This window comes from Euprymna scolopes, chromosome 33 (genome assembly GCF_053919585.1).
Source record: "Euprymna scolopes isolate OS-2025 chromosome 33, ASM5391958v1, whole genome shotgun sequence".
Lineage (NCBI taxonomy): Eukaryota > Metazoa > Mollusca > Cephalopoda > Sepiida > Sepiolidae > Euprymna > Euprymna scolopes.
The window spans coordinates 576,729-602,914 of record NC_136514.1 but is presented as its reverse complement, the minus strand read 5'-3'; the positions used below and the strand labels follow the sequence as shown (position 1 = coordinate 602,914).

General features: G+C 39.0%; 1 protein-coding gene across 1 annotated transcript in view; it reads left to right on the top strand.

The window, feature by feature from the left end:
- Positions 1-26,186, top strand: part of LOC145257981 (cubilin-like) — a 146,929-nt gene that overhangs the window by 31,762 nt on the left and 88,981 nt on the right. Inside the window, exons 4-5 of the mRNA XM_080115705.1 lie at positions 2,599-2,751; positions 7,144-7,308. Of these exons, the coding sequence (XP_079971831.1) occupies positions 2,599-2,751; positions 7,144-7,308 (318 nt within the window). The remainder of the gene's footprint in view (positions 1-2,598; positions 2,752-7,143; positions 7,309-26,186) is intronic.

The following is a 26,186-nucleotide window of genomic DNA, read 5'->3' as shown; positions in this document are numbered from 1 at the left end:
CTTATCAGAGATGCCCCATGGCAAAATATCTTTTCGCTTCCTGCTGAACAGTGCGCAAATGAGACCAATGAATGGTTCAAAATGGCAATTGAAGCACATGTTCCCATGCGGAAATTTTATAGCAAGCCCCACTCTCCCTAATGGTTTACTTCTACTTGCACAACTGCCATTGCTCAAAGGCAGCATGCATATCGCAGATTTAACCGACATGTCCAGTTCAAACAGACAGAAATATATAGAAGCTAGAAGTAACGTTAAGAAAGAAATAGCGACAGCTGAGAGAGAAGTTACTGAAACCACTAAAAAACGCACCGAAGCACAAAACTTAGGAACTCGGGACTTCTGGAAAATCTACAATAGTATAGTAAATAATGGGCAATCAACAATTCCCCCACTAACCAACAATCACGAGGTTGTCTCCTCAGCAACCAACAAGGCTAACATGCTTGCCAGTCGGTTTGCCTCAAACTCCACACTGGACCCTTCCAACAACCCCCCATCTGACTTTCCTTTGCGGACAGACGCCACGCTAGACGATGTAAAAATCACGCCGCTCAGGTGTACGCTATCATAAAAAACCTTGACACTTCAAAAGCATGTGGACCCGATCTCATCCCAGCTGTGCTATTAAAAAAGTGCTCAGCTGAAGTAACTCCAGTTCTCTCTAAACTCTACAACAAATACGTTAATGAATCTGGTTTTCCGGGCTGTTTGAAAACTGCTTCTGTGGTACCAGTATTCAAGAATTCTGGCGAAAGAACTGACCCATCAAATTATCGCCCCATCAGCCTCTTCCTCCTTTTTGCCAAAATATTTGAGACCTTAATTAACCATGCTCTAGTTCGTCACTTTACAGATGCTAAACTTCTGACTGACCAACAAGATGAATTTAGACAAGCCCGTTCCACAGCAGACATCCTAACTGTAATATCTGAACGTATATACTATTCACTGGACAAATCGAGGGAGGGCAGAGCGATAGCTTTAGATATATCTAAGGCTTTTAACGGGGCATGGCATGAGGGTCTCCTCAGAAAAATTAGATCATACGGTATCAATGGTAGAATACTTAATAATTAAATCCTTCTTAGATAAGAGAAAAATCCAGGTTGTCCTCGACGGTCGTACATCTAAGCAATATGATATAAATGCGGGAGTGCCTTAAGGGTCTATCCTTGGACCTCCATTCACCCATGCATGGAGTATTGCTGTCACATTTGGGCTGGTGCATCTGCTATTAGTCTCTCGCCCCTAGACAAGGTTCAAAAGAGAGTCGCCAATGTGATAGGTCCTGAACTGGCATCTAGGCTCTGTCCCATCGGCGAAATATTGCATCCCTCTGCTTGTTCTATAAGTATCTTAATGGTGAATGCTCAGGCGAATTGCAGACACTTGTGCCCTCACGACGTAGACACCCTCGACAAACTCGACAGGCAGCAAAATCCCACTCGCACACATTAGAGATCCCTAGATGTGAAAGATCCTTCTACTCCAGTAGTTTCTCCCCCAGAACCGCTAGAATCTGGAATTCCATTAGTAGTAGCCCCCGACAGTAGCCCCCGACACCAAAGTGGCAATTGTCCTTGTTTGGTTGAAAATGTAATAAAAAAAGAAGAAAAAAAAAGATTATTACTGGATGTACTGTCGCATTAATTTCACACACACACACATACATGATGATTGCTGCTTCTTGACAGAAGTTTGCCATCTCTTCAGTTAAGTGTTATTGCGTCAGTGTGCATGTAGATGATTTACACACACATACATACATAGATACATACATACACATAGATACATAGATACATACATAAATACATACATACATACATCCACATATATAGTACAATCCCGTTGACAAACCGGTTCTCGCCATATCACCGAAGTTAAGCAAGGTTGAACTTGATGGATGACCATTTGGTAAGGCTAGGTGCTGTATGTACTGCCGCACTATATATATATATATATATATATATATATATATATATATATATATATATATATATAAAACGATTTGAGAATTTTAAGTAGGACGACCCCTGGACTAAATGTGGTATTATGGTGATTTAGGATTCTAACTAGGAAAATGTTAGACAAATATTAGGTACAATGAAAAAGATGACTATAGCTCCCCCTCTTCTCAACACTTTTGAATTGCCTTGTGGCTAATTAGTTTTCATGAATGTAACATTTTTTTAATGAATAAATTTTCCAAAGTGTAGTATCTTTTCTCTACAACTCCAGTGTCGTTCGATGCCGGAAGTTTTCGTGTAATTATCTCCCTTAAAAATTTTCAAAATACAGACAGACATACAACCAAACAGGGAACATGTTGCTAATATTTTATATTTTATAGTTTATATGGATTTATGCAAACACTGGTGGAGCATTTTTTTTTTGTTAATTGTTTTATTCTTTTTTTTTTATTTTAAGTAAATATTTATTTATTTTATGTTTTTTGCAATTTTTATATTTCAGGATACAACTATTATTTTCATGGACTGAGTGGCTTTATATATTCTCCCAATCATCCCGGTTACTTTTTTTATTATTATAAGTAAATATATATATTTTTTTATTTTTGCAATTTTTATATTTCAGATTGTGACAGATATTTTGATGGACCGAGTGGCTTCATATATTCTCCCAATTATCCCGGTTACTATCCGCATAATGCGGTCTGCAATTATAGAATTGTCGCAAATACATCGACTATATTATCGCTGACATTCATGGATTTTGCTTTAGAAAAATGTAAGTATTTTATCTTCATAAGGAGGGTGGGGTTTAACTTTTTAAAAAACGTTTTTATCAATTTCTTATCAAGAACAAAAGCTTATAAGGGTGAATAAAATGCATAGATTATCACTTAAACGATGGATAATAATAATACGAAAGGCGTTGGGATGATTAATGGAATGAATATAGCGTGAGTATTTATAGCAAATATTTCTTGACATTAGATTTGAAGACAGCAAGATTGAAGTCTGAAGGCAAACAGTTCCATAGTATTGTGTTCTACAAATCGGAATTTATTTACTTTTTTAGAATTTTCATTTACATTTCTTTTCTTTTTCACTCTCCTTTTATTTTCATCATTTTTTTTATATATGTATGTTTTTTCACTCTCCTTTTATTTTCTCCACATCTTCCGTTACATATGCTTTCTTTTTACTTTCTCATTTTTCTTTTTACCATTTTCCTTTACATTTCTTCTTTCTTTTTCATTTTCAATCTCTTTAATTTTAGCATTGTTTTTATATTTCCTTTTATTTTCATTTTGAAGCTCGTTTTATTTTTTAGCATTTTAACTTTTTTCTTTTTAAGTCTCACTTTTATTTTTAGCTTATTTTTGTACATTTTTTACGTTTTTTTACTTTTTCACAGTCATTTTCTTTGCATTTTTCTTTGCATTTTTTCTTTTATACTTTTCATTTCCACTTTCATTTTTTTTTTAGTATTTTTCGTTAGAATTTCTTTTTCATTTTCACTTCTATTTTTAACATTTTCATTTGAATCTTTTGTCTTTTTACTGCCCTTTTTATAGCACATTTTTGCTTTTATTCTTTTCATTCTTTTTAACTTTCGTTTTATTTTTAGCATCTTTATTTACATTATTTTTTCTTTCCTTTTCACGCCTGTTTAATTTTTAGCATTTTCTAGATTTAATATTTCTTTTTTATTTTCACTCTCCTTTCATTTTTAGCATTTTTTTACATTTAACATTTTTTCGGTTTCACTCCCCTTTACTTTTTAGCATTTTTTTACATAAGACATTTCTTTTTTTTCAGTTTCACTCTCCTTTATTTTTAGATTTTTTCTTTTACACACATTTTTATTCTTTCACGTTTTTTTTCTTTACATTTCCTTTTTTCTTTCCTTTTTCACTTTTTTATTGTTTATCATTTTTAACATTTTTATCTTTTTTCTCTTTTACGCTTTTATTTTGTTTGGCACATTTCATTACATTTCTTTTACTTTTTTAATTTTTTCGCTCTTTGTAAGCATTTTTCTTGGCATTGTTTTTCATTTTCAATTTTATTTCTTGTATTTTTTGTTAATTTTTTTAATATTTTTACTCGTTGATTGTCTTATTTAGCTTTTTTCTGAGCATTTTATCTTTTTCATTTTCAAGGAAAAGAAACATGCTAAAAATAATTTAATCATTTTTCTTTTTACTGTTTTTACCTTTCACGGTCTTTTAAGCATTTTTCTTAGCATTTTTCTTTTTAATTTTCAATTTTATTTTAGTGTTCTTTTTACATTTATTTTGCTTTTTATTTTTACTGTGTTTTTTTTTATCATTTTTTTCTTTTTCATTTTAATTTTTTAGTATTTTCCTTTACATTTCTTTTACTTATTTTTTACTGTCTTCTTAGCATTATTCTCATAATTTTGTTTTTCATTTATAATTTTATTTTTTAGCATTTTTTGTTACATTTTTTACTTTTCACTTTTTCAATCTTTTTTAGCATTTTTCTTAGCATTTTTCTTTTTAATTTTCAATTTTACTTTTTAGCATTTTTCTTTGCGTTTCTTTTACTTTTTCCTTTTCACTGTCTTTATTTGCATTTTCTTATTTATTTTTTTGGTTTATAACTTGTTTTAGCGTGAGCTTTTTTTGATGTTCTCTGTTATGTTGTCTTTATCATTATTACCATTATTTATTTATTTATTTATTTGTTTTTTCTGCTGATGTGTGCGGTGTCTCTGCTTTTCTGGGTCACATAAATCGCTACTGGGCTGTGTCCGGTCGACTACTGTAGGGGTGGGATGTGAGAGAGGAGGAGAGGTGAGTGCGGGGTGATGTGCTCTCGGGTCGGCAGCTGGGTGTTTAGGTTAGTGTTGCTGGGGGTAGGAAGATAGGTGAGGGGAAGGGAAGGGGAATAGGGATGACATTCCTTGGGAGTTGTTAATTTATTTATTTTCATGAATGGTAGTAGATTTTTATTTTATTTTATTTTTTTATTTTTTTTACCATTTCCTTAGCATATCCGTTTCTTTTTTTTACTTTTTCACTGTCCTTTTTAGCATTTTCTTTTTTTACTTTCGGATTTTCGTTTTATTTTTTATTTAAATTTTTCTTTACATTTTTTCTTTCTCTTTTTTTACATAGGCATCACCACTTATCAAGGCCAAGAGGCCACTCGAGGATAAGGGTTAATGAGTCTATAGTAGAAATTGGACAATATAGTAATCGTTAGTAATGAAAATTCGGTAAATTTGTTAACTTATATGGAATGGCTCCTCAAAAATGTGTTTACTTTAGACTTGAAGACAACCATATTGTAGTCAGCTAGAAAACAGGAAAACGAAAGACAATTCTACAGGCGTGCAGCTCTAAGAAAGAAGCTTTGCTCATGGAATCTACGTTTACGCTTAGGCACAGATAAAGAGTATGGGAAATTAGTGATAGTATTTTCTGCTAGACGGGTGTTTCTTGTGACAGTTTGGCGAGGGGGGACCATAGATTGGAGCTCAGCCGAGCACTTACCATGAAAATAACGATACATCAGTGACAAACTCGCAACATCTCTTCTGTGAGAAAGAGGTTGCAGGGAAGAGAAAAGGACATCCCCTACGAGGCTTCGAAGTCTATTTTGAACTCTATCAAGGCAGGATAAGTCCTTTCTAGCAGCTCCTGCCCAAATGTGGCAACAGTACTTCATCCTAGGACGTACCTGGCTCTTATATAGATAGAGAATTGCATCAGCAGTGAGATATCTACTGGATCAATAGAAGGATCCCACCATTTTTCCAGCAGCCTTGCAAAGGATTTAATGTATGTGTTCCATTTAAAATCAGGAGTAAAGGTCAATCCTAGAAGCTTGTCAAAACATGAGGCCTCTCCAAGACGAGAGCCATTCATTTCAATTGATGCTAGATGAGGATCAGAACGTTGATGATGTAAAGATAAAAGCTTGGTTTTAGAGGCATTAAAAGTAACAAGCCACCTCTTTCCCCATTGTAGCACTTGCTCAAGATCAGAGGAGAGAAAATCAGAGAGAACTTGGTCATTTACGGTCTTAGAAGTGCTACCATAGATAGCAGTATCATCAGCATAAATGTCTACGAATGATGTAAGGATGTGATTTGGAAGATCATTAATGTAGATCAGGAAGAGAGTTGGGCCCAGGATGGACCCCTGAAGGACTCCAGCATTAATACTGAGAGCTTCTGATTTCTACCCATTAACCACTACTCTTATGAACCTATCAGGTAGAAATGATTTAATAATTAAGAAGACATTTACAGCTATGGTATAGCTGGAAGTTTTTTTAAGTAAACCTTTATGCCATACTCTATGAAAGGCCTTGGATATGTCAAGAGCAATTGCCCTAGAAAGTAAGCCTCCGTCCAGAGATTCGCTAATCCTATGGGATATAACTGTAAGCACATCTGTAGTAGATCTAACAGAACGGAAACCGTATTGCGTGTTACTAAGAAGGCTATTTTGCTGAGATGGTTGATTACTTCTCTATTTAACACAGATTCCAGCAACTTACTTATGATGCATAGGGGACTTATTGGCCTGTACTGAGAGGGAGATGAGCGATCACCTGAATTCTGAAATACAGGGCATACTGATCAGATTTTCCAGGGTGATGGGAAGCAATTCTCCTTAAGACAACGGTTTTAAACAATTTTGTAAGTATGAACGCTAGTTCTAGTTGAAGTCTTTTGAATACTATAATTGGAATACCATCAGGACCGGTTGCTTTACTGGAATCAAGGTTCTTGATTAGCTTGGCAACATCACGTATAGATATGTGTATATCACATAGCATGTTTTCTGATACAGGAGGAAATATTAGAGGTTGGCAGCCTTGGTCACAAAGGGTAGAATTAGCTGCAAAATTCTTGGCAAAGAGTTTGGCTTTGATGCTGACGAGATTATCTCAGGTCCATTTATGATAGTTGGGATAGAGCACGCGCTTCTGTTCAGGATTTTATTTGCTATTTGCCAAAACTGGTGGGAATCAAGCCGCTGCTCGGCTACTTTGGACTTAAGGGACTGAACATACAACTCTCTTGCGTTCTTTATTACTTTTTTACAGTGGTTGCTGGCAGTCCTTTTTTACTCTCCTTTTATTTTTTATATTTTTCTTTACATATTTTCCCTTTTTTTACTCTTCGCTTTTTTAGCGCGCTATTGCTCCCGTGATAGGCTGCGTATAATCTGGTATCTTGACTCCTGTGGGACAAAGACTTTTACTGAGCCACTAAAGCTATTTGGGTCACTAACAATCATATTCCGATCGAATAGTGCCGTTAATGATCGAGGCTTCAAGCTGTATTATGAAAAGAAAGGTAAGTAAATTTTGATTCCCTAACGTGAAATGAAAATTAATATCCATCACTTCTTTACTCACTCATACAGTCTCCCCAGATATCTTTTAGTTTCCACTTCTTTTGATAACCTTTGAAATGAATTTGTGTTATTGCAACAGTCGTTTACTGTTGATTTATTGCTTGAAACAATAATTAGGCTTCACTGGAATTTGGTTAGTTACAAGCCTCCTCATGGTCCAAGTCCTCTTCGTGTTATATTGTCAAGAGATTCTGTATGACGTGAGGTGGATGCATATTATGTATGTGTGTCTAACTCGTATATCATCTACTTGTATAAAACTTACGACAACAGATACGTTTTAACAACAGACATATAACAAAAGTGACAAATAAAAGTTTTCTGGCGTTGTAAACTTAGGCCAGTCGGAGAAACCTAGCTGGTCCGTCCTTGATCTTGTTTGAAGGAACTTCAGGAACAGCTCAGGAACATCCCAATGAATCAACAAATCTCGGGTTTTCTTTTCAGCAACTTTTTTACCGATGTTTCCTCTGCTGGAAAGCTACAATTGGTCCTAGACTAATGCATTCTGATCCCCTCTACTGGAAGTCATCATCAGCTGACTAAATTTGCTCTCTCTCACTCCCGATTCTTGACTGATCAAATCAAATGTGTCTTTTCCAAACCTCTAGCTAATTCCACGTCACTTTAAAATAATCTCTGCGTAAGACTACATCAGACGCTAGATGTCAAGCTATTTTTAACTTATAGTTTGTTTCCAACATTATTTAATTTTTAAACATCTTAACCTAAATAATTTTCTCTGTAAATATTTATTTTGCGATTATAAATTGTAATTTTTACAAATTTAACAACAACTGGTTAGTGCTTTCTCTTCCCGATCTTTCCACTCTTCTTTATTCTTCTCGAATATTTGGTGTCGCGCAAGTTGATTCCGAAACTACAATTTTTTATTTCTTTTTAAGGATGTATATTATGTATGTGTGTCTAACTCATATATCGTTCAATCTTTTAATTATACGGTTTCAGTTTCTTGATTTCACTTGGTAAAGAAGAACTGTAATAAAACAGTCTAATATCTATATATATATATATATATATATATATATATATATATATATATATGGTTTTTAATGCTTTTAGGGCACAACCTAAGAAAATAAATAATTCCATACAAGCCTCTGAAATGACGAACACAACAACTTCATAAAAAGTAACACAGAAAAGGTTTATTAAAGAGAATGCGATATGTTCCCTGTCAAAAGCTGAACTGCGACTACCTGGTGCTATTGCGGTAGTTATTCCCAGTGGAATCGGCAATACCGAGGTGGAGAGAGCGAAGAAAAATGGTCCATTCTGTTTGGTGTCTCTCTCAGTAAGGAAGAGTTCTTATTCTTAAAACCGGATGCTGGCCGATTTCCCTAGGGGATAGGAAGGATCAATGCACCGCACCTCTGATTGGTTAATATGTGGCCAAATAGTACAGGGGAGATGCGTTGATTCCTGAAAGACCAAAAGTTCCATTTGTTTCTGCTACATAACCCCCTGCTTAGGCTGAAAGCCGACAGAGAAAAAGGTAGCATAACAAATAGCGAAAAATAAAAAAGTCATTTTATTGTGTTTATTTTACGAGAAAGAAAAAAAAAATTTGCAACTTTTTTGTAATAGCATTTTTTTTTTTTTGAAACAAGAGAAAACAAGGAAAAAATATTTTCTTAACAGAAATACAGAGTTTTACACAGTCTCTTCGGCCAATGTGCCCGTCGACCACTACGTGTAGTGGTGACATGATTGTCTTGATTTGGAGAATTTACTTCAGGTGTATGCATATTTTGATGCTGTGTGAAAGTAGGAGGAATGTGTGGCTCGTGTGTTTTTGTGTCAGGAAAGGCTTTTTTTTTACTCTATCAATAGAGAAGGTTTCTCTTTTACCACTGATATCTAAGGTAAAAACATTATCAGTACGTGAAAGTTTAGGGATTATTATTTGGTGCTTTTAAGGCACTCCCTAATAAAATAATTTAACACAATTTTCCGAACAAAAAACAAACCAGTTCTGAAACTTAACAAAGAAAAGGTTTATTTAAAAAGGCATTAAACTCGAAGGAGGAAAAGAAGGAAGGAAGGTTCGGGACTTCACTGCCTACTAGGTAGTTACAGCCGGTGGCTGTCATCTGATACCTAGTAGGAGCAGAGGAGCGAAAGGTCTAGTCCCTTTGAAAGCTGGTGGAGTAAGAGAGAGTTTTTTTTCTTTTCAGTACCGGAAACTGTCAGGTCCTTGGGTGTTAAAAATATTCATGCGCTACTCCTCTGATTGGCCAGTGTATGGCCACATCACTCAATCAGGGAGGAATATGTGCAAGAAGAAAGAGGTCTATTTGCGTCTGCTACATAACCCCCTGCTTAGGCTGAAAGCCGACAGAGAAAAAGGTAGCATAACAAATAGTAAGAAGAAGAATACAATAAAAATGTAAATTTATTTGAGTATTTTTTTGAAAATCTTTTTTTCCTTTTTTTTTTGGTGAAGGAGAGAAGAAAAAAAAGTTCTTTTTTTTGGAAAGGAGAGAAAAAATGTTCTTTCTCAACAGAAATACACAGTTTTGCATAGTCTCTTCGGCCAATGTACCCGTCGACCACTACGTGTAGTGGTCACATAATTGTTCTCACGTGGAACATTTACCTCAGGTGTATGATGATGCTGTGTGTATGTTGGAGGAATGTGTGGCTCAGGTGCTAATGTGTCCAGAAAGGCTCTTTTTACCGATACTGTCTCTTTTTTTTACCACTAATGTCTAAGATCAACGTTTTGTCAGTGCGTGAAAGCACGCGATAAGGGCCAGTGTAAGGTGGAGTTAGGGGGGCTTTTACTGCGTCCTTTCTAAGGAACACGTGAGTTCATGTCGATATATCTTCGGAACCAAAGATTCAATGGTCTGTTTCCTAGGGTGCATCGGCGGTAGCTTACTGAGATAAGCTCGTAGTCTGTTGACATACAGAGCTGGGTCAGTTGTTATATCCTCATTCGGGGTCAGCATTTGACCTGGCAAAGATAGAAGTGCTCCATAGACCAGTACGGCTGCCGAATATCCCAGGTCCTCCTTGATTGATGCCCGACAGTCAAGAAGGACGACCGGTATGTACTCGCTCCATCACTGTTGGTCGGGGTAAGCACGTAATGCTGATTTCAATTGGCGATGGAAGCGTTCTATCATCCCGTTAGAAGCAGGGTGATAGTTTGTTGTCCAAATTCGAGTGATCCCTAGGATCTTGGACAGTTCCTGGAATAGGTGGGATTCGAATTGTGCACCACGATCAGTGGTGATTGTAGTGGGAACTCTGTAACGCGATATCCAGGCTGATATAAGGGTTCGCGCTACAGATTCAGCCGAAATGTCACTAAGGGGGATGGCCTCAGGCCACCGTGTGAAACAGTCTATGCAGGTCAGGAGATAAGTAAATCCCTGACTGACTGGCCATGGTCCAACCAAGTCAATGTGAACATGGCTAAACCGAGCGTCTGGGGTGCTGAATGTTCCGAGGGGTGCGCAGATATGCTTGTGCACCTTTGACTTTTGGCAGGATACACAGGAACGTGACCAAACAGTGATATCACGCCTCATGTTGGCCAGAAAAATCTAGCTGTAATCAGCTTCACTGTAGCTTTGCATCCGGGGTGTGCCAGGTTGTGTAGAGTTTCAAAAACAACTCTACGATGGGTCGTTGGAACGAATGGTCTAGGTGAATCCGTTGAGGTGATCTGCGTGTCAGAAGTAGGCACGGGCAGGTATGCAAATTTGCAAGTCGCAAATTCCGGTTACGATGGATCCAACGTGTCCAGACTTGGCTGATTTAAGGCCATCTGTTGCAAATCAAAATCCGATGGTGAGGACACGGAATTAATGGGCAGGCGGGACAATGCGTCTGCTGCTGGGTTCTGTTCACCCGCAATATGCCGGATATCGCTTGTAAATTGCGAAACAAAGTCCAAATGGCGTGTTTCGCGTGGAGAATACTTGTCCGGCTTAGCACGCAGTGCGTATGTCAGTGGACGGTGATCGGTATAGATTGTAAATTGCCGACCCTCGAGTGAATGTTGGAAGTGTTTCACTGCGAGGTGCATTGTCAGAAGTTCCCGGCCAAACGTGCTGTAACGTTGTTCGGCCGGTTTTAGCTGTCGCGAAAAGTATGCGAGAGGTTGTAACTGTTGTTGGTGCTGCTGTTGCAACACTGCACCTACAGCTGTTCCCGATGCGTCAACGACCAGTGAAAACTGGGCCTCGGGTACAGGATGTACCAATAAAGATGTTGTCGCTAGTGTATTTTTCACTTCATCAAAAGCTCTAAGTTGGATTTCATTAAGTGAGATTTTCTCGTTTTTCTTCTTCCTGTTATGTAACAGGTCGGAAAGAGGAGCTGAGAGATCCGCACAGTGTGGGATAAAGCGTGTGCAGTAGTTCAACAGACCGAGGAAGTGCCTAAGTTGGCGAAGTGAAGTGGGCGGTTGAAGGTCTTGTAGAGCCTTCACCTTTTCCGGTAACGGAGATATACCGTCAGGATTGGTAACGTGGCCCAGGAAAACTAGTGACGTAACACCGAAAACGCATTTATCAGGGTTAATCCTCACCTGTTATTGCTGAAACTGTTCGAAAAGTAGGCGGAGGTGAGTGACATGTTCCTCAGGAGAGGCACTAGCCACAAAAATGTCGTCTATATAGTTATAGACGAAATCTAAGTCACGCATTACTTCATCCATAAAGCGCTGAAAACTACTGGCAGCGTCACGTAGGCCGAAAGGCATGGTAAGAAATTCAAAGGCTCCGAACGGAGTTGTTACGACAGTCTTTGGTATGTCGGCCGGATTAACTGGTATTTGATGGTAAGCCTTCACCAAATCTAGTTTGGAAAAGGTCTTACAACCATGTAGAGAGGAAGCAAAGTCCTGAATATGCGGGATTGGGTAGCGATCAGGACCCGTCATGGCATTAAGTCGTCTATAGTCCCCAGTCGGACGCCAATCTCCATCTCGTTTTTGGACCATATGCAGAGGGGAAGCCCAAGGACTGAACGAGGGGCGTATTATTTCCAACTGTAGCATATGATTAAATTCTGCCTTTGCTACTTTGAGTTTATCCGCAGGGAGGCGATGAGGGCGTGAGAACACAGGAGCGCCTGTGGTCTCGATGTGGTGTTTTGTGGTGTGCGTGGGTTTGCTCACCACAAAATTCAAATTCGTTAACTCCGGGTAGGAGTGTAGCACCTCGTGGTACGGGTCATTCGCAGCGGCAATGAAAAATACTGGGCTGATAGATGGGGCATTTGATAACAAGCCAGGGACGGAAAGTTCCGTGCTAGCGTCTATCAGCCGGCGTCTGCGCATGTCGACCATTAAATTAAAATGGTGTAGGAAATCCGCGCCTAGGATGGGGTACGGTAAATCCGCTATGGTGAAACCCACGTAAAGTCTCTCCGTAAATTCAAGTCCAGAGAACGTGAAATTTGACCGTACGTGGGGATAGGCGAATGGTTCACCGTTTGCAGGGTTATCAACGACACTGGTGACCTTTCTTTAAGTAGTTTAAGTGGCCAAATGCTACAAGAAGCACCTGTGTCTATCAAGCAACGTGCTTGAGATTGTACGTCAGTGACGAAATAGGCACGGTTATTTGAATTTTGTGGAAAGTTTGCCGTGCTCGTCTTTCCATAATTTAGTTTCCCTGGTTATTAAAGGTACAGGGCATTTTGCAGTTCCGCGCCTCAGTACCATAGCGACTATGATAAAAACATAGTCCCGGCGTTTTTGAACGGCGTCGGTGGTGCGGGGAAAGTGAGCGGCTTTTATAGCGGCGTCTGGGCGAGTGTGACCTGCCCATACTGAGCTTGCCAACCTCTCTAGTGAGGCGTTCGATGGCCGTTAGAATAGCCATCGATGTATCTTTATGCCTTAAACTTGCAGGGCCCTCGTGTACCTTAGCAGGCTGTTGCGAGATCGCCGCGGTGGTAGGCCCCCTCGCAAATTCCATAACCTTGTCCGCCGATGCTGCTACTACACCGACGGGATGTTTTTCTATCATTGGCGCTAGTATGGCCTTTACCTGCGCCGGCAGCCTAGAGAAAAAGAGCTGCTTAATTAAAGCACTGTCACATCCTCTGCCAGTTCCCTCATTCTACGGAGTAGTTCTGTCGGCCTCCGGTCGCCTAAATGTTCGTCGTGGACCAGCGTTTGAAAACGCTTTTCCGCCGACACTGACGTCCGGAGTAGCACCTCCCGCTTTATGCTGTCGTATGTGGAGTTTAGCGGGGTGTCCGTTATTAAATCTTTGACCACAAGAGTCAATGATGCGGGGAAGGCACTGAATAATATGTGCAGCTTCGTTTGCTCCGAAACGTTGTTCGCTACAAAATATGACTCGAGTTGAGCAAACCAAACTCGCACGTCACCGGCGAAGGCAGGCAATGTTGTCATTGCCGCTACCGCGAGTAAATAAAAAATTAAAAAAAAACTAACCCATCCTAAGTATGGAAAGGACACCGAATGTGGACCACGTGGAGAAAGGAGAAATATAGAGAAAATCTTTAGACAGAGACAATACAAAAAAAAACTTTTTTTTTTTTTTCTTTTTTTTTTTGGGGGGGGGTACGTGTGCAGACTTTTTTTTTTTTAAACACCACGCGGTCGACAAAGGGTGGCGCTGACTCCTTAATTTATAATATATATATATATATATATATATATATATATATATATATATATATATATGTTGTGAGTTTAGAGCGCTAGTGCGCATGCGCACCAGATGTTTACAAATAGAACGAAATTGGCGCCTTTTCCCAGCTTAGTCGTTCGTTACCGACCATGTTGTTGTACCTGCTGAATTTTATGTTGAATAAAACCTTTCTAATATCTTAAAAGGTCTTTATTTTTCATTACAATTTATTTAACATAAAATTAAAAATTAACAGCAACAATGGATGCTATACTGAGACCTGGTAAATTCAAAGAATCGTCAGATACAACCGCTGACGAATGGAATCATTGGTATCGTACCCTCATCAACTGCATCGACTCTCTCACAGTCGCTCATCCTCAAAATCCTCCGAATAAGTTAAGTATTCTGATTAATTTCATCTCACCGAAGGTCTATTCTCTTATATCTCACTGTTCAACATTCGAGAGGACTATTAGCATCCTTCAAGCAACCTATGTAAAATCGGTAAATTCTGTGTTTGCTCGTCACCTTCTCGCCACTAGGAAACAAAATCAAGGTGAATCTATTGATCAGTTTCTCCTAAAACTAAAGAATCTTTCTAAGGATTGTAAATTTGAAGATGTTACTGCCTCTCAACATGCGGAGCTAGCGATATGTGACGCATTTATCACAGGTCTCACTTCCTCAACTATTAGGCAGAGATTACTTGAAAGTTTTGAAATTAACCTAGATCATGCCGTAGCAACTGCACGAAGTCTAGAAATGGCCCAACATAATGCAGCAGCTTATGACACATCAATTGTAGCAAAGGCATCTATTCATGCAGATGAATCTGAAAATAACTCTAGTTTGGAACTAACTAATGAATGTGCTGCTGTTTCCAGAAATAATCAGGCGACTCACTTCGCCAGATGTCAATTCTGTGGACGAGAAAATCATTCTCGAAATATTTGCCCAGCTCGGAATGCTGACTGCCTTAAATGTGGAAAGAGGGGCCACTTCTCTAAAATCTGCCGATCTAAAATAAAACAAACAACTTATAATACCAGGACTAGTTCTGCATATATTGCCCTCACTGCGTCATCCCAATGCACTCCATGCACACAATATTCTGTAGTAAATGCAACAATTAATAGTACCTGTTTGAAAGCTATGGTAGACAGTCGAAGCACTTATAACTTTATACGAATGAACATCGTGAGATCACTCGGCCTTAGTATATTACCTTCTAATGATACGGTAAGCATGGCTTCCTAGAATCTCACGAGCAAAACCTTAGGACACTGTGTTGCGTCCATCGCTGTTAATGGACAAATTTATACTAATATGCGTCTATCTATCCTTCCCAACTTGTGTGCTCCAATTATACTAGGACAAGAGTTCATGCAATTGCATAACCGGGTGGAATTCCGTTATAACGGAAAGATACCATCTTTACAGATTTGTAACGTCACTCAGATGAAAATCGAGCCACCGTCTCTTTTTGCTAATTTAGCAAAGAATTGTAAACCCATCGCAACAAAAAGCAGAAACTACTCAGCATCGGACTGCGAATTTATCCGGAATGAGATACAAAAGTTATTAAAAGAAGGTATCATAATCAAATCGAATTCTCCATGGAGAGCCCAAGTACTAGTAACTAGAAATGAAAGACATAAGCGTCGCATGGTCGTTGACTATTCTGCAACTATAAATCAGTTTACACTTTTGGATGCTTTTCCGCTTCCCAAAATTTCGGATATCATACGCCAACTATCACAGTACAAAATTTTCAATATGTTGGACCTGAAGTCTGCATATTATCAATGCCCTATACGTAGAGACGAGAGAATTTACACAGCATTTGAAGCTTACGGAGGACTATACGAGTTTTCTAGGTTACCTTTTGGGCTAACGAACTCAGTAGCTGTGTTTCAATGTATTATGCATAATCTGATTCAAGAACATGAACTCCAACGTACATTTGCCTACATTGATGACATTGTCATCGGAGGAAAAACTAATAAAGAATTAAACGAAAATATGGAAGCCTTTAGAAAGGTTATCAACCGTCTTAACTTGCAACTAAACCCTGTAAAATGTGAAAATGGTATAACCAAACTAAAGTTTCTAGGGCACTTATTGGAAAATGGAACAATCAGTCCTGATCCAGACAGACTTACACCACTAAAAGAATTACCGATTCCGAACTTCAGTAAGTCACTCAGGCGGGCTCTAGGTCTCTTCTCATACTATTCACCATGGATAGAGAATTTCTCAGATCGGATTTCACCTTTATTAAACATTACGTCCTTTCCTATCACTGAGAAACTCAAAAATCAATTTCAAGCCATGAAAGATGAAATTTGCAAGGCTTTGGTTGCAGCCATTGAGGATGAAGTTCCTTTTACGATAGAAACTGATGCATCTGCGACAGCATTAGCAGCCTGCCTTTCCCAGAATGGACGTCCAGTAGCATATTTTTCCAGAACCCTAACGCAGTCAGAGCGTCGACATTCAGCAGTGGAACGTGAATCGGCAGCCATTGTAGAATCTGTGCGTAAATGGCGTGACCTCTTACTCGGTCGACACTTTACCATTATTACTGACTAACAGGCTGCATCATTTATGTTCAACACGCAGACACCAAATCGTATTAAAAACAATAAGCTGCTTCGGTGGAGACTTGAACTTTCAAACTATTCTTATGAGATAGTATAAAGACCAGGTTCTCTTAATAACTCTGCAGATACCCTTTCTCGATCATGCTCTGCTTCGCGCTCATTATCACTAAAGGACCTGCACGCAGCACTTTGTCATCCTGGAGTAGCGAGACTCTATCACTTTGTGAGGCAGAAGAATCTACCATTCTCCATGGAAGATGCTAAGCGCACATGCGCTGAATGTCAAATATGTGCTGAACTAAAACCAAGGTTCTTCAAACCTCCATCAGGTAGATTAATCCATTCTTGATCCCCCTTTGAACGTCTTTCAATAGATTTCATGGGACCGAAACCATCTACGAATAATCTCAAATACCTACTCGTGATTGTAGATAAATATTCACGCTATCCTTTTGTCTATCCATGTCAGGACATATCAACAAAAACTGTTATAAATTGTCTCCAGAATTTATTTACCTTTTTTGGCTGCCCAGATCCCATCCATATTGATCGAGGAAGTCAGTTTATTTCATGTGAACTAAAAGAGTTTCTCTGGCAACATAGAGTTGTGATTACCCACTCAACTCCATACCATCCAATCGGCAATGGACAATGCGAGAGAGTAAATGGCACAATTTGGAAAACGATCAAACTTGCACTCAAAACCAGGCAATTGGACGAACGTCACTGGCATGAAGTACTCGACATAGCTTTGCACTCTATTCGATCGCTACTTTGTACAGCAACTAACTCAACCCCACACGAGAGAATGTTTAACTTTTCCAGAAGGTCGGGCACCGGATATACCTTACCCGAGTGGCTGCAAGGAGGACCGGCCCTCCTTAGGAAGTTTGTCTGCCAACACAAGTCAGATCCCCTAGTGGAACCAGTAGATATAATATCTGCAACTCCCAATTTTGCCAGAATTCGTTTCCCTGACGGCCGTCAGTCAACAGTCTCAACAGAAGACCTAGCCCCCACTCCTGTCACTGACCCCTCCTCTACAAAATTGGAATCTCCTGTCTCCCCTGATCATGGTACATCACCAGATTCTACTACTCCATCAAACATCCGCGAACCAGAGTTGATTGATCAACAGGAGACCCCAAAGAATAATACCTCACCAAATGGAGAATCTTTCTCTTCAGTCGACAAAACAAAGTGTTTAGAAATAGAAGAGCAGAAGCAACAGTCTGATTCGAAGAAGGGCGTTTTCAAATTTCTTCCAGAAGCAACAAAAAGGGGAAGGAAGATCACCTGCAACCCGAAATATAAATAAAATGTGGTGGAGAGTGTTGTGAGTTTAGAGCGCTAGTGCGCATGCGCACCAGATGTTTACAAATAGAACGAAATTGGCGCCTTTTCCCAGCTTAGTCATTCGTTACCGACCATGTTGTTGTACCTGCTGAATTTTATGTTGAATAAAACCTTTCTAATATCTTAAAAAGTCTTTATTTTTCATTACAATATATATATATATTTTTATAACGGACAAGCCGAACAGGAAATAACGTCTTTTTTATGTTAATTTTAAGTTTTAAATGTGCTCTTACAAGTCCGTTGACAGTTGTTATGATTATTTTTATGTCCTTCAGATGCGCGATGTGGTCGGCTTTGCTGAAGTTTTAGACACCATGTGCTGAGTTTTAAAATGCCCGCCTTTCCTTGTTCAAACGCAAAATAAGTTAGCTATTCGGAAAACACGTGTTATCGCGTCGGGTCACCATTTTAGGGATTATTATTTGGTGCTTTTAAGGCACTCCCTAATAAAATAATTTAACACAATTTTCCGAACAAAAAACAAACCACTTCTTAAACTTAACAAGGAAAAGGTTTATTTAAAAAGGCATTAAACTCGAAGGAGGAAAAGAAGGAAGGAAGGTTCGGGACTTCACTGCCTACTAGGTAGTTACAGCCGGTGGCTGTCGTCTGATACCTAGTAGGAGCAGAGGAGCGAAAGGTCTAGTCCCTTCGAAAGCTGGTGGAGTAAGAGAGAGTTTTTTTCTTCTCAGGACCGGAAACTGTCAGGTCCTTGGGTGTTAAAAATGTTCATGCGCTACTCCTCTGGTTGGCCAGCGTATGACCACATCACTCAATCAGGGAGGAATATGTGCAAGACGAAAGAGGTCTATTTGCGTCTGCTACAATAGCACGCGATAAGAGCCAGTATAAGGTGAAATTAGTGGGGCTTTCACGGCGTGCTTTCTAAGAAAAACATGAGTCCAAGACGAAATGTCCTTTGGGATCGATGATCTTATGGTCTGTTCCCTAGTGTGCATCGGTGGGAGCTTACTAAAATAAGTTCGCAGTCTGTTGACATACAGAGCTGAATCATTTGTTGTTAAATCTATCGGGCTCAGCATTTGGCCTGGCAACGATAGAGGTGCTCCATAGACAAGTTCGGCTGAAGAGTATCCCAGGTCCTCTTTGATAGCCGTACGACAGCTAAGGACAACCAGTGCATATTCGCTCCATCGCTGTTGGTCAGGGTAAGCACGTAATGCTGCTTTCAATTGGCGATGGAAGCGTTCAATTAGCCCGCTAGAAGCAGGATGATAGCTTGTAGTGCGAATACGTTGGATCCCTAGAATCCTGGAGAGTTCCTGGAACAGGTGAGATTCAAACTATATGCCACGGTCAGTAGTGATGGTGGTGGGAACTCTGTAACGCGATATCCAGCCTGATATAAGGGTTCGCGCTACGGACTCAGCCGAAATGTTTGTGAGGGGAATGGCTCCAGGCCACCATGTGAAACGGTCTATGCAGGTTAGGAGATAAGTAAATCCCTGACTGACCGGCCAAGGCCCAACCAGATCGATGTGGACATGGCTAAGCTGAGTGTCTGGGGTGGTGAATGTTTCAAGTGCTGCACGGATATGCTTGTGCACCTTTGACTTTTGGCAGGATACACAGGAACGTGTCCAGGCAGTGATATCACACCTCATATTTGGCCAGAAAAATCTAGCTGTAATCAGCTTCACTGTGTCTCTGCATCTGGGGTGTGTCAGATTGTGTAGAGTGTCAAAAACAACTCTACGATGAGTCAATGGAACAAATGGTCGAGGTGAATCCGTTGAAGTGTCACAAATGATCTGCGTGTCCGAGGTAGGCACGGGCAGGTATGCGAATTTGCAAGTTGCAAATTCAGGTTACGACGGATCCAACGTGTTCAGACTTGGCTGGTCTAAGGCCATCTGCTGTAAATCGATATTCGATGGTGAGGACAGAGAATTATTTGAAAGATAGGACAAAGCGTCTGCTGCAGCATTCTGCTCACCTGAGATATGTCGGATATCGCTGGTGAATTGTGAAACAAAATCCAAAATGGCGTGTTTCGCGGGGAGAATATTTGTCCGGCTTAGAACGCAGTGCATATGTAAGATATGCAGAGAGGAAGCAAAGTCTTGTATATGTGGGATTGGGTAACGATCAGGTACTCTCATGGCATTGAGTCGTCGGTAGTCCCCAGTCGGACGCCAATTTCCATCTCGTTTCGGGACCATATGCAAAGGGGAAACCCATGGACTGGACGAGGGGCGTATTATTCCTAGCTGCAGCATATGGTTGAATTCTGCCTTCGCTGCCTTAAGTTTATCAGCAGGGAGGCGGCTAGGGCGTGAGAAAACAGGAGCACCTGTGGTCTCGATGTGGTGTTTTGTGGTGTGCGTGGGGTCGCTTACCACAAAATTTAAATTTGTTAACTCCGGGTAGGAGTGTAACGCGGTCTGATACGGGTTATCTGAAGCGGCAATGAAAAATACTGGCCTGATAGAGTGGGTGTTTGTTTCCACACCAGAGACAGAAAGTTCTGTATTGCCTCTATCAGCCGACGTCTTCACATATCCACTATCAGGTTGAAGTGGTACAGGAAGTCTGCGCCTAGTATGGGGTAGGGTAAATCTGCTATAGTGAAGACCCACGTAAAGTCTCTCCATAATTCCAAGCCCAGAGAACGAGAAATTTGACCGTACGTGGGTAGGGGGATGATTTAACGCTTGCAGTGTGATGGACGACACTGGAGGCTTCTCTGTGAGAAGTTTCAGTGGCCAGATGCTGCAAGCAGCTCCGGTATCAACCAAGCAACGTGCTTGGGATAGGGAGTGTGTAATAAAATAAGCACGGTTATTGTAAATATTCCGTGAAGAGCCTGCTGTGCTCAGCTCCCCAGAACTTAGTTTCCCTGGTTCATGTACAAACAGCGGTTTTTGCATTTCCGCGCCTCAGCGCCGTAGCGACTATGATAAAAACATAATCCTGGCGTGTTTGAATGGCGATGGTAGTGTGGAGAAGACGAACGGTTTTTGTAGCGGCGTCTGGGCGAATATGACCTACCCGCATTAAGCTTCATAACTTCTTTGGTGAGGCGCTCGATAGCGTCGAGAATAGCCACAGACGTCGCAGTATATATAGAGGCTGCGGCCAATGGGTGAGGGATGGAGGCGGTAGTAAGCTCCTTAGTGAAGTCTATCACTTTATCTGCCGATGCCGCTATCTCATCAATGGGATGCTTCTCCAGAATGGGTACTAGTATCGCCTTAACTTGCGGAGGCAGCCTTGAAAAAAACAGATGCTTTATAAGGGCACTGCCAGCGGGGATGTTTTCTGCCAGCTCCCTCATTCTGCGGAGCAACTCGGTTGGCATACGGTCCCCCAGACTCTCGTTGTGTACCCACGTCTGAAAACGTTTTTCTACCGGCACAAACGTCCGGAGCATAACCTCCCACTTAATAATATTGTGGGTTGCATGCGGAGGGGTGTCAGTTATCAAATCTTTGACAACTGGCGTTAACGACGCAGGGAATGCACTGAAGAGTATGTGGAGTTGTCGTTGCTCCGTGACGTTATTCGCTGCAAAATAGGATAGAGTTGAGCAAACCAAACTCGAACGTCGCCTGCGAAGGCAGGTAAAGTCATAGCCATTTTTTAAATAGGGGAAGCGACAAAACAGACCAAAAGAAAAATCAATTACCCAAAATACAGACAGGACCACGTGGGGTAAAGAGGGGTATTTAACACGAAACAAGAATTAAAGAGAGAGGAAATACTTAAGAGAAAAAAAAAGGAAAAGATTTTACAATAAAATAAAATAGAAAAATATACTTTTGAAAGGAAAGGCAGTCGTAAAAGAGTTAATACATGTGTGTGTATATATATATATATTTTGTGCATGTGTATGTATTTATATATATATATACATGTAGATTTCTTTTTTAGTGTGTGTGTGTGTGTGTGTGTGTGTGTGCGCGCGCGTGTGTGTGTGTGTGTGTGTGTGTGTGTGTGTGTGTGTGGATGTGTGTGTGTGTGTGTGTGTACATAAAGCCTGAAGTAAATAAATCTTTTTAAAGAGTACTTACGTTTTTTTGGCGGCCGGGAGACAGAGAGAAATGTTATATATATATATATATATATATATATATATATATATATATATATATATGCATATATATATATTAATTTTATTGTTAATTTTATTTGGGGGGAGTTCTCTTTTCTGTATCGGTTATCTTTTGCTTGGGTGTGTATGTGTACGCACGTGTGTGTGCCTGAATGCTTGCGTCCTTCTTAGCAAAAAAAAAAAATTGTTTAGTCACTTTTTTTGTTTGTTTTTTAATGAAAATGCCCTTTTCAATTTGGTGGGAAGCCTGTTCGGATCGTGTTACGCTTTACTTGATAAAAGTGTTTCACGGTGTTGCCCTTCACAGCCGAATTTTACCTCGCTAGCTTTTCTTTGCTGTGTCGGGTTTTACAAAAAATGAAGAAGGCTCGCCATTCAGAATTGCTTCTATATCACGAGGGGGGGTCACCATTTTAGGGGTTTAATGCTTTTAGGGCACAACCTAAGAAAATAAATAATTCCATACAAGCCTCTGAAATGACGAACACAACAACTTCATAAAAGGTAACACAGAAAAGGTTTATTAAGGAATGCGATATGTTCCTGATCAAAAGCTGGACTCCGGCTGCCTGGTGCTATCGCGGTAGTTATTCCCAGTGGAATCGTCAATGCCGGTAGAAATAACACCGAGGTGGAGAGAGCGAAGAAAAGGGGTCCATTCTGTTTGGTGTCTCTCTCAGTAAGGAAGAGTTCTTATTCTTCAAACCGGATGCTGGCCGATTTCCCTAGGGGATAGAAAGGATCAACGCACCGTACCTCTGATTAGTCAATATGTGGCCAAATAGCACAGGTGAGAGGTGTTGATTCATGAAAGAAAAAAGTTCCATTTGTTTCTGCTACACACACACACACACACACACACACACACACACACACATATATATATATATATATTCAGTTTCGGTCTTAAATTCGCTACCGGCAAGCATTCGAAAATCACCACTAACACAACCCTAAAAAATTATAAACAAGAGGACTCTGATTTTACTAAAGGCTTCATACAAGGGATAATAGCTTTAACAACTACCCAACCTCAAGAATTAGCACTACCAAAAAGATACATTGATGCCTTAAAACTTTTAACAAAAAATAAAGACATTATTATTTCACAATCCGATAAAGGAGGTGGTATAGTTATAATAGATAAAGACCTATATCTAAAGAAAATGCACACACTATTGGCAGACGGAGATATATACACTCCGATAGATTTAAAATCAATAGAAAAAGATTTCGATACTTTTAATAAATCCGTAAAGAAACTTATCGGAAATGATAAAAAATGGATAAATAACATAGAATACCACCCCACTATTCCTATATTATACGGCCTCCCAAAAATACATAAAGAGAACGTCCCTATGAGACCTATAATATCAAACATTGGAAGCGTCACCCATAAATTAGCACGAGCTATTGCCCAAATTTTAACTCCACTAATGGGCACCATCAGCACTTCACATATCAAAAACTCTGGTGACCTCCTAAATAGAATAAAAAATATGGACATGCAAAATAAAACCATGCATAGTTTAGACATAATTTCCCTGTACACCAATATTCCAATCAAAAAATGCCTTAATCTACTCCACAAGCACTTAATCAAAATTAAAGCCGACCTACCTTTTTCCTCAGATACACTAATACAAATTATAAAACTCATCACTGATAGAACCTACTTTCAATTTAATAATTCTTACTATAGACAGAAATTTGGACTCCCTATGGGTAACCCCCTTAGTGGTGTACTAGCCTGCTTATTCTTAGAATTCTTAGAAACCAACTCTTTTAAACACAGACTTCCTAAAAACTCCACATATTTTAGATATATAGATGACATTCTTATTTTTCTCCCTAAAAACACACAAATAGAACAAATTAGAAATAAATTAAATTCAGTGGAACCATCTATAAATTTTACACATGAATCCGAACAAGACCACTCCCTAGCTTTTCTAGACATATTCCTCATCAGATCAGAAACTGATCTGAGTTTCAAAGTACATAGAAAGACCACACACAAAAACGACTATATTCATTACTACTCACACCACAATGATAAAATAAAGACGGGCATGATTATAGGGTTTTTCTTACGTGCCTTTAGAATATGCAGTCCCCAATATCTTAATGATGAATTTCAATATATTACGAATGTTTTAAGAAAACTACAGTATCCATCCTATTTCATTTCTTACGCAAAGAAAAAAGCTACGAAAATACACTATAACATAAACACACAGAAAAACAGATACATCACTATTAAACAGACATCTTTTCATTCCCACCCACACCAAAAATACAAAAATCTGCGACACTCTTAATAGACTTGGTTTTCACCTGATACAAACAACTTCCTCAACCATAAAACATACATTAAAAACTACCAAGCACTCTCCCAAAACCCTCACATCCGATGCCGGTATATATTCCATCCCATGTAACAACTGTCAACAAGCGTACATAGGTGAAACACAACGAAAATTGAAATTAAGACTTAACGAGCACAGAAGAGATATAAGGAATGGTAACGCCTTAAATGTACTCTTTTGCTATAGTGCAGAACACGATCACTCATTTAATTTAGATCAAGCGAAAATTATTAAATACGTGATAGATAGAGCTAAAAGAAGACTTTTAGAATCAGCACTAATTTTGAATACTAATACTATTACGCAAAGAAATGGCTTCTACCATTTAACCCCTAGCATAGGGAAAATAATAATCAAAGAGCAAGGTATCAGGGTGGATCCTGGCTAGCCGTTTTTCTTTGAATGTTTCAGGAAAATGAGTAGTTTCGCAAAAAAAAAAAAAAAAAAAATGTACATATTTATTTTAATGCATTTTAAAAGTGTATATATAGGCATCAAACAACCTTCCCATACGCACACATATTCGTCCTTTCCCGACATGGGTTGGATTTTAAAAAACTGTCTTTTTTCGCACGATCTATGACTTTTTCTTTTATCACATTTTTATTTCAATTATCCTGAAGATGTCCTCTGAAACAAGGACGAAACGTTGATTTTTTAATAATTTCATTCGGTTTTTTCTATTTTTTCTTTAAACAAAACGTCAACCACCGCTGGTATATTATTTTCATTCCTTATACATATATATATATATATATATATATATATATTAGTGATGGGACGATTCAAAAATTTTTCCTGATTCTGATTCAATTACCGATTCAGTTCTAAATTTCCGATTCCGATTCGATTCCCAATTTCGATTATTTTGATATTTATAAATATTTAATTAGATATTTGTTTTTTTTTCCTGTATTTTGTTCTTTGTTTTTTTTTTTTCGTAAATTTTCAAATTCTTACATAAACCTCTGGGTAATTTCCGGGTATATTTTTTCTCAAATGTTTTCCTTGTAATGTATTGCAAATTGAAAGACAACAAAAAATGTTACGAACGAATTTCTAAATAGTAATGTTACTATTTAGAAAACCATTTTTTAACATGGAGAGGGCGATGGGCTTCCTTAACTATTATATGCTTTCCTTCTATTGTTATAATAACAGAAGCCTGTTCTTGTAAGTGAGTGAATATGAAATAGGATAGTCAAGGATTTGAACTTGCGAAGCTAGATTTGGAATTGAAAATTCCAATCGGAAGTTAAAATAAATACAGAATGTTATTGAAAATAAGGAATGTGGAATCAGAATTGTTTAGCTCACAAAAATAGTTAGATATCTGTTAATTGGAAAAGGAATGTAATGATGAAATTTGTTCTGTTATAAAAATGAAAATTAAAATAAGGAATTTAATCGTCAATTGAAATTGTAAACATATTTTGTAAAGAGCTTACTCGAAAAATAGGTTACTGAACTCGTTGGGTCATGTCAGTGTGGATGTTTTGCAACGTGACGCATGTCAGACAACGTGCTCGATGAACACATGTTTAATCATGCGATGACACAAGGAGTTCTCAATATAGGTAGAGTTTTAGATGCCGTCTGGAAGAAATAGGAGTGAAGAGCGGAGAAGAGCCGAGAGAGAGAGGTAGAGAGAGAGAGAGAGAGAGAGAGAGAGAGAGAGAGAGTGAGGTCAGAGACAGCTGCTGACACCAAACCTTGGAAGCGAAGGGTAGAGAAGAAAAGCCATGTACAGAAACTTTGAAT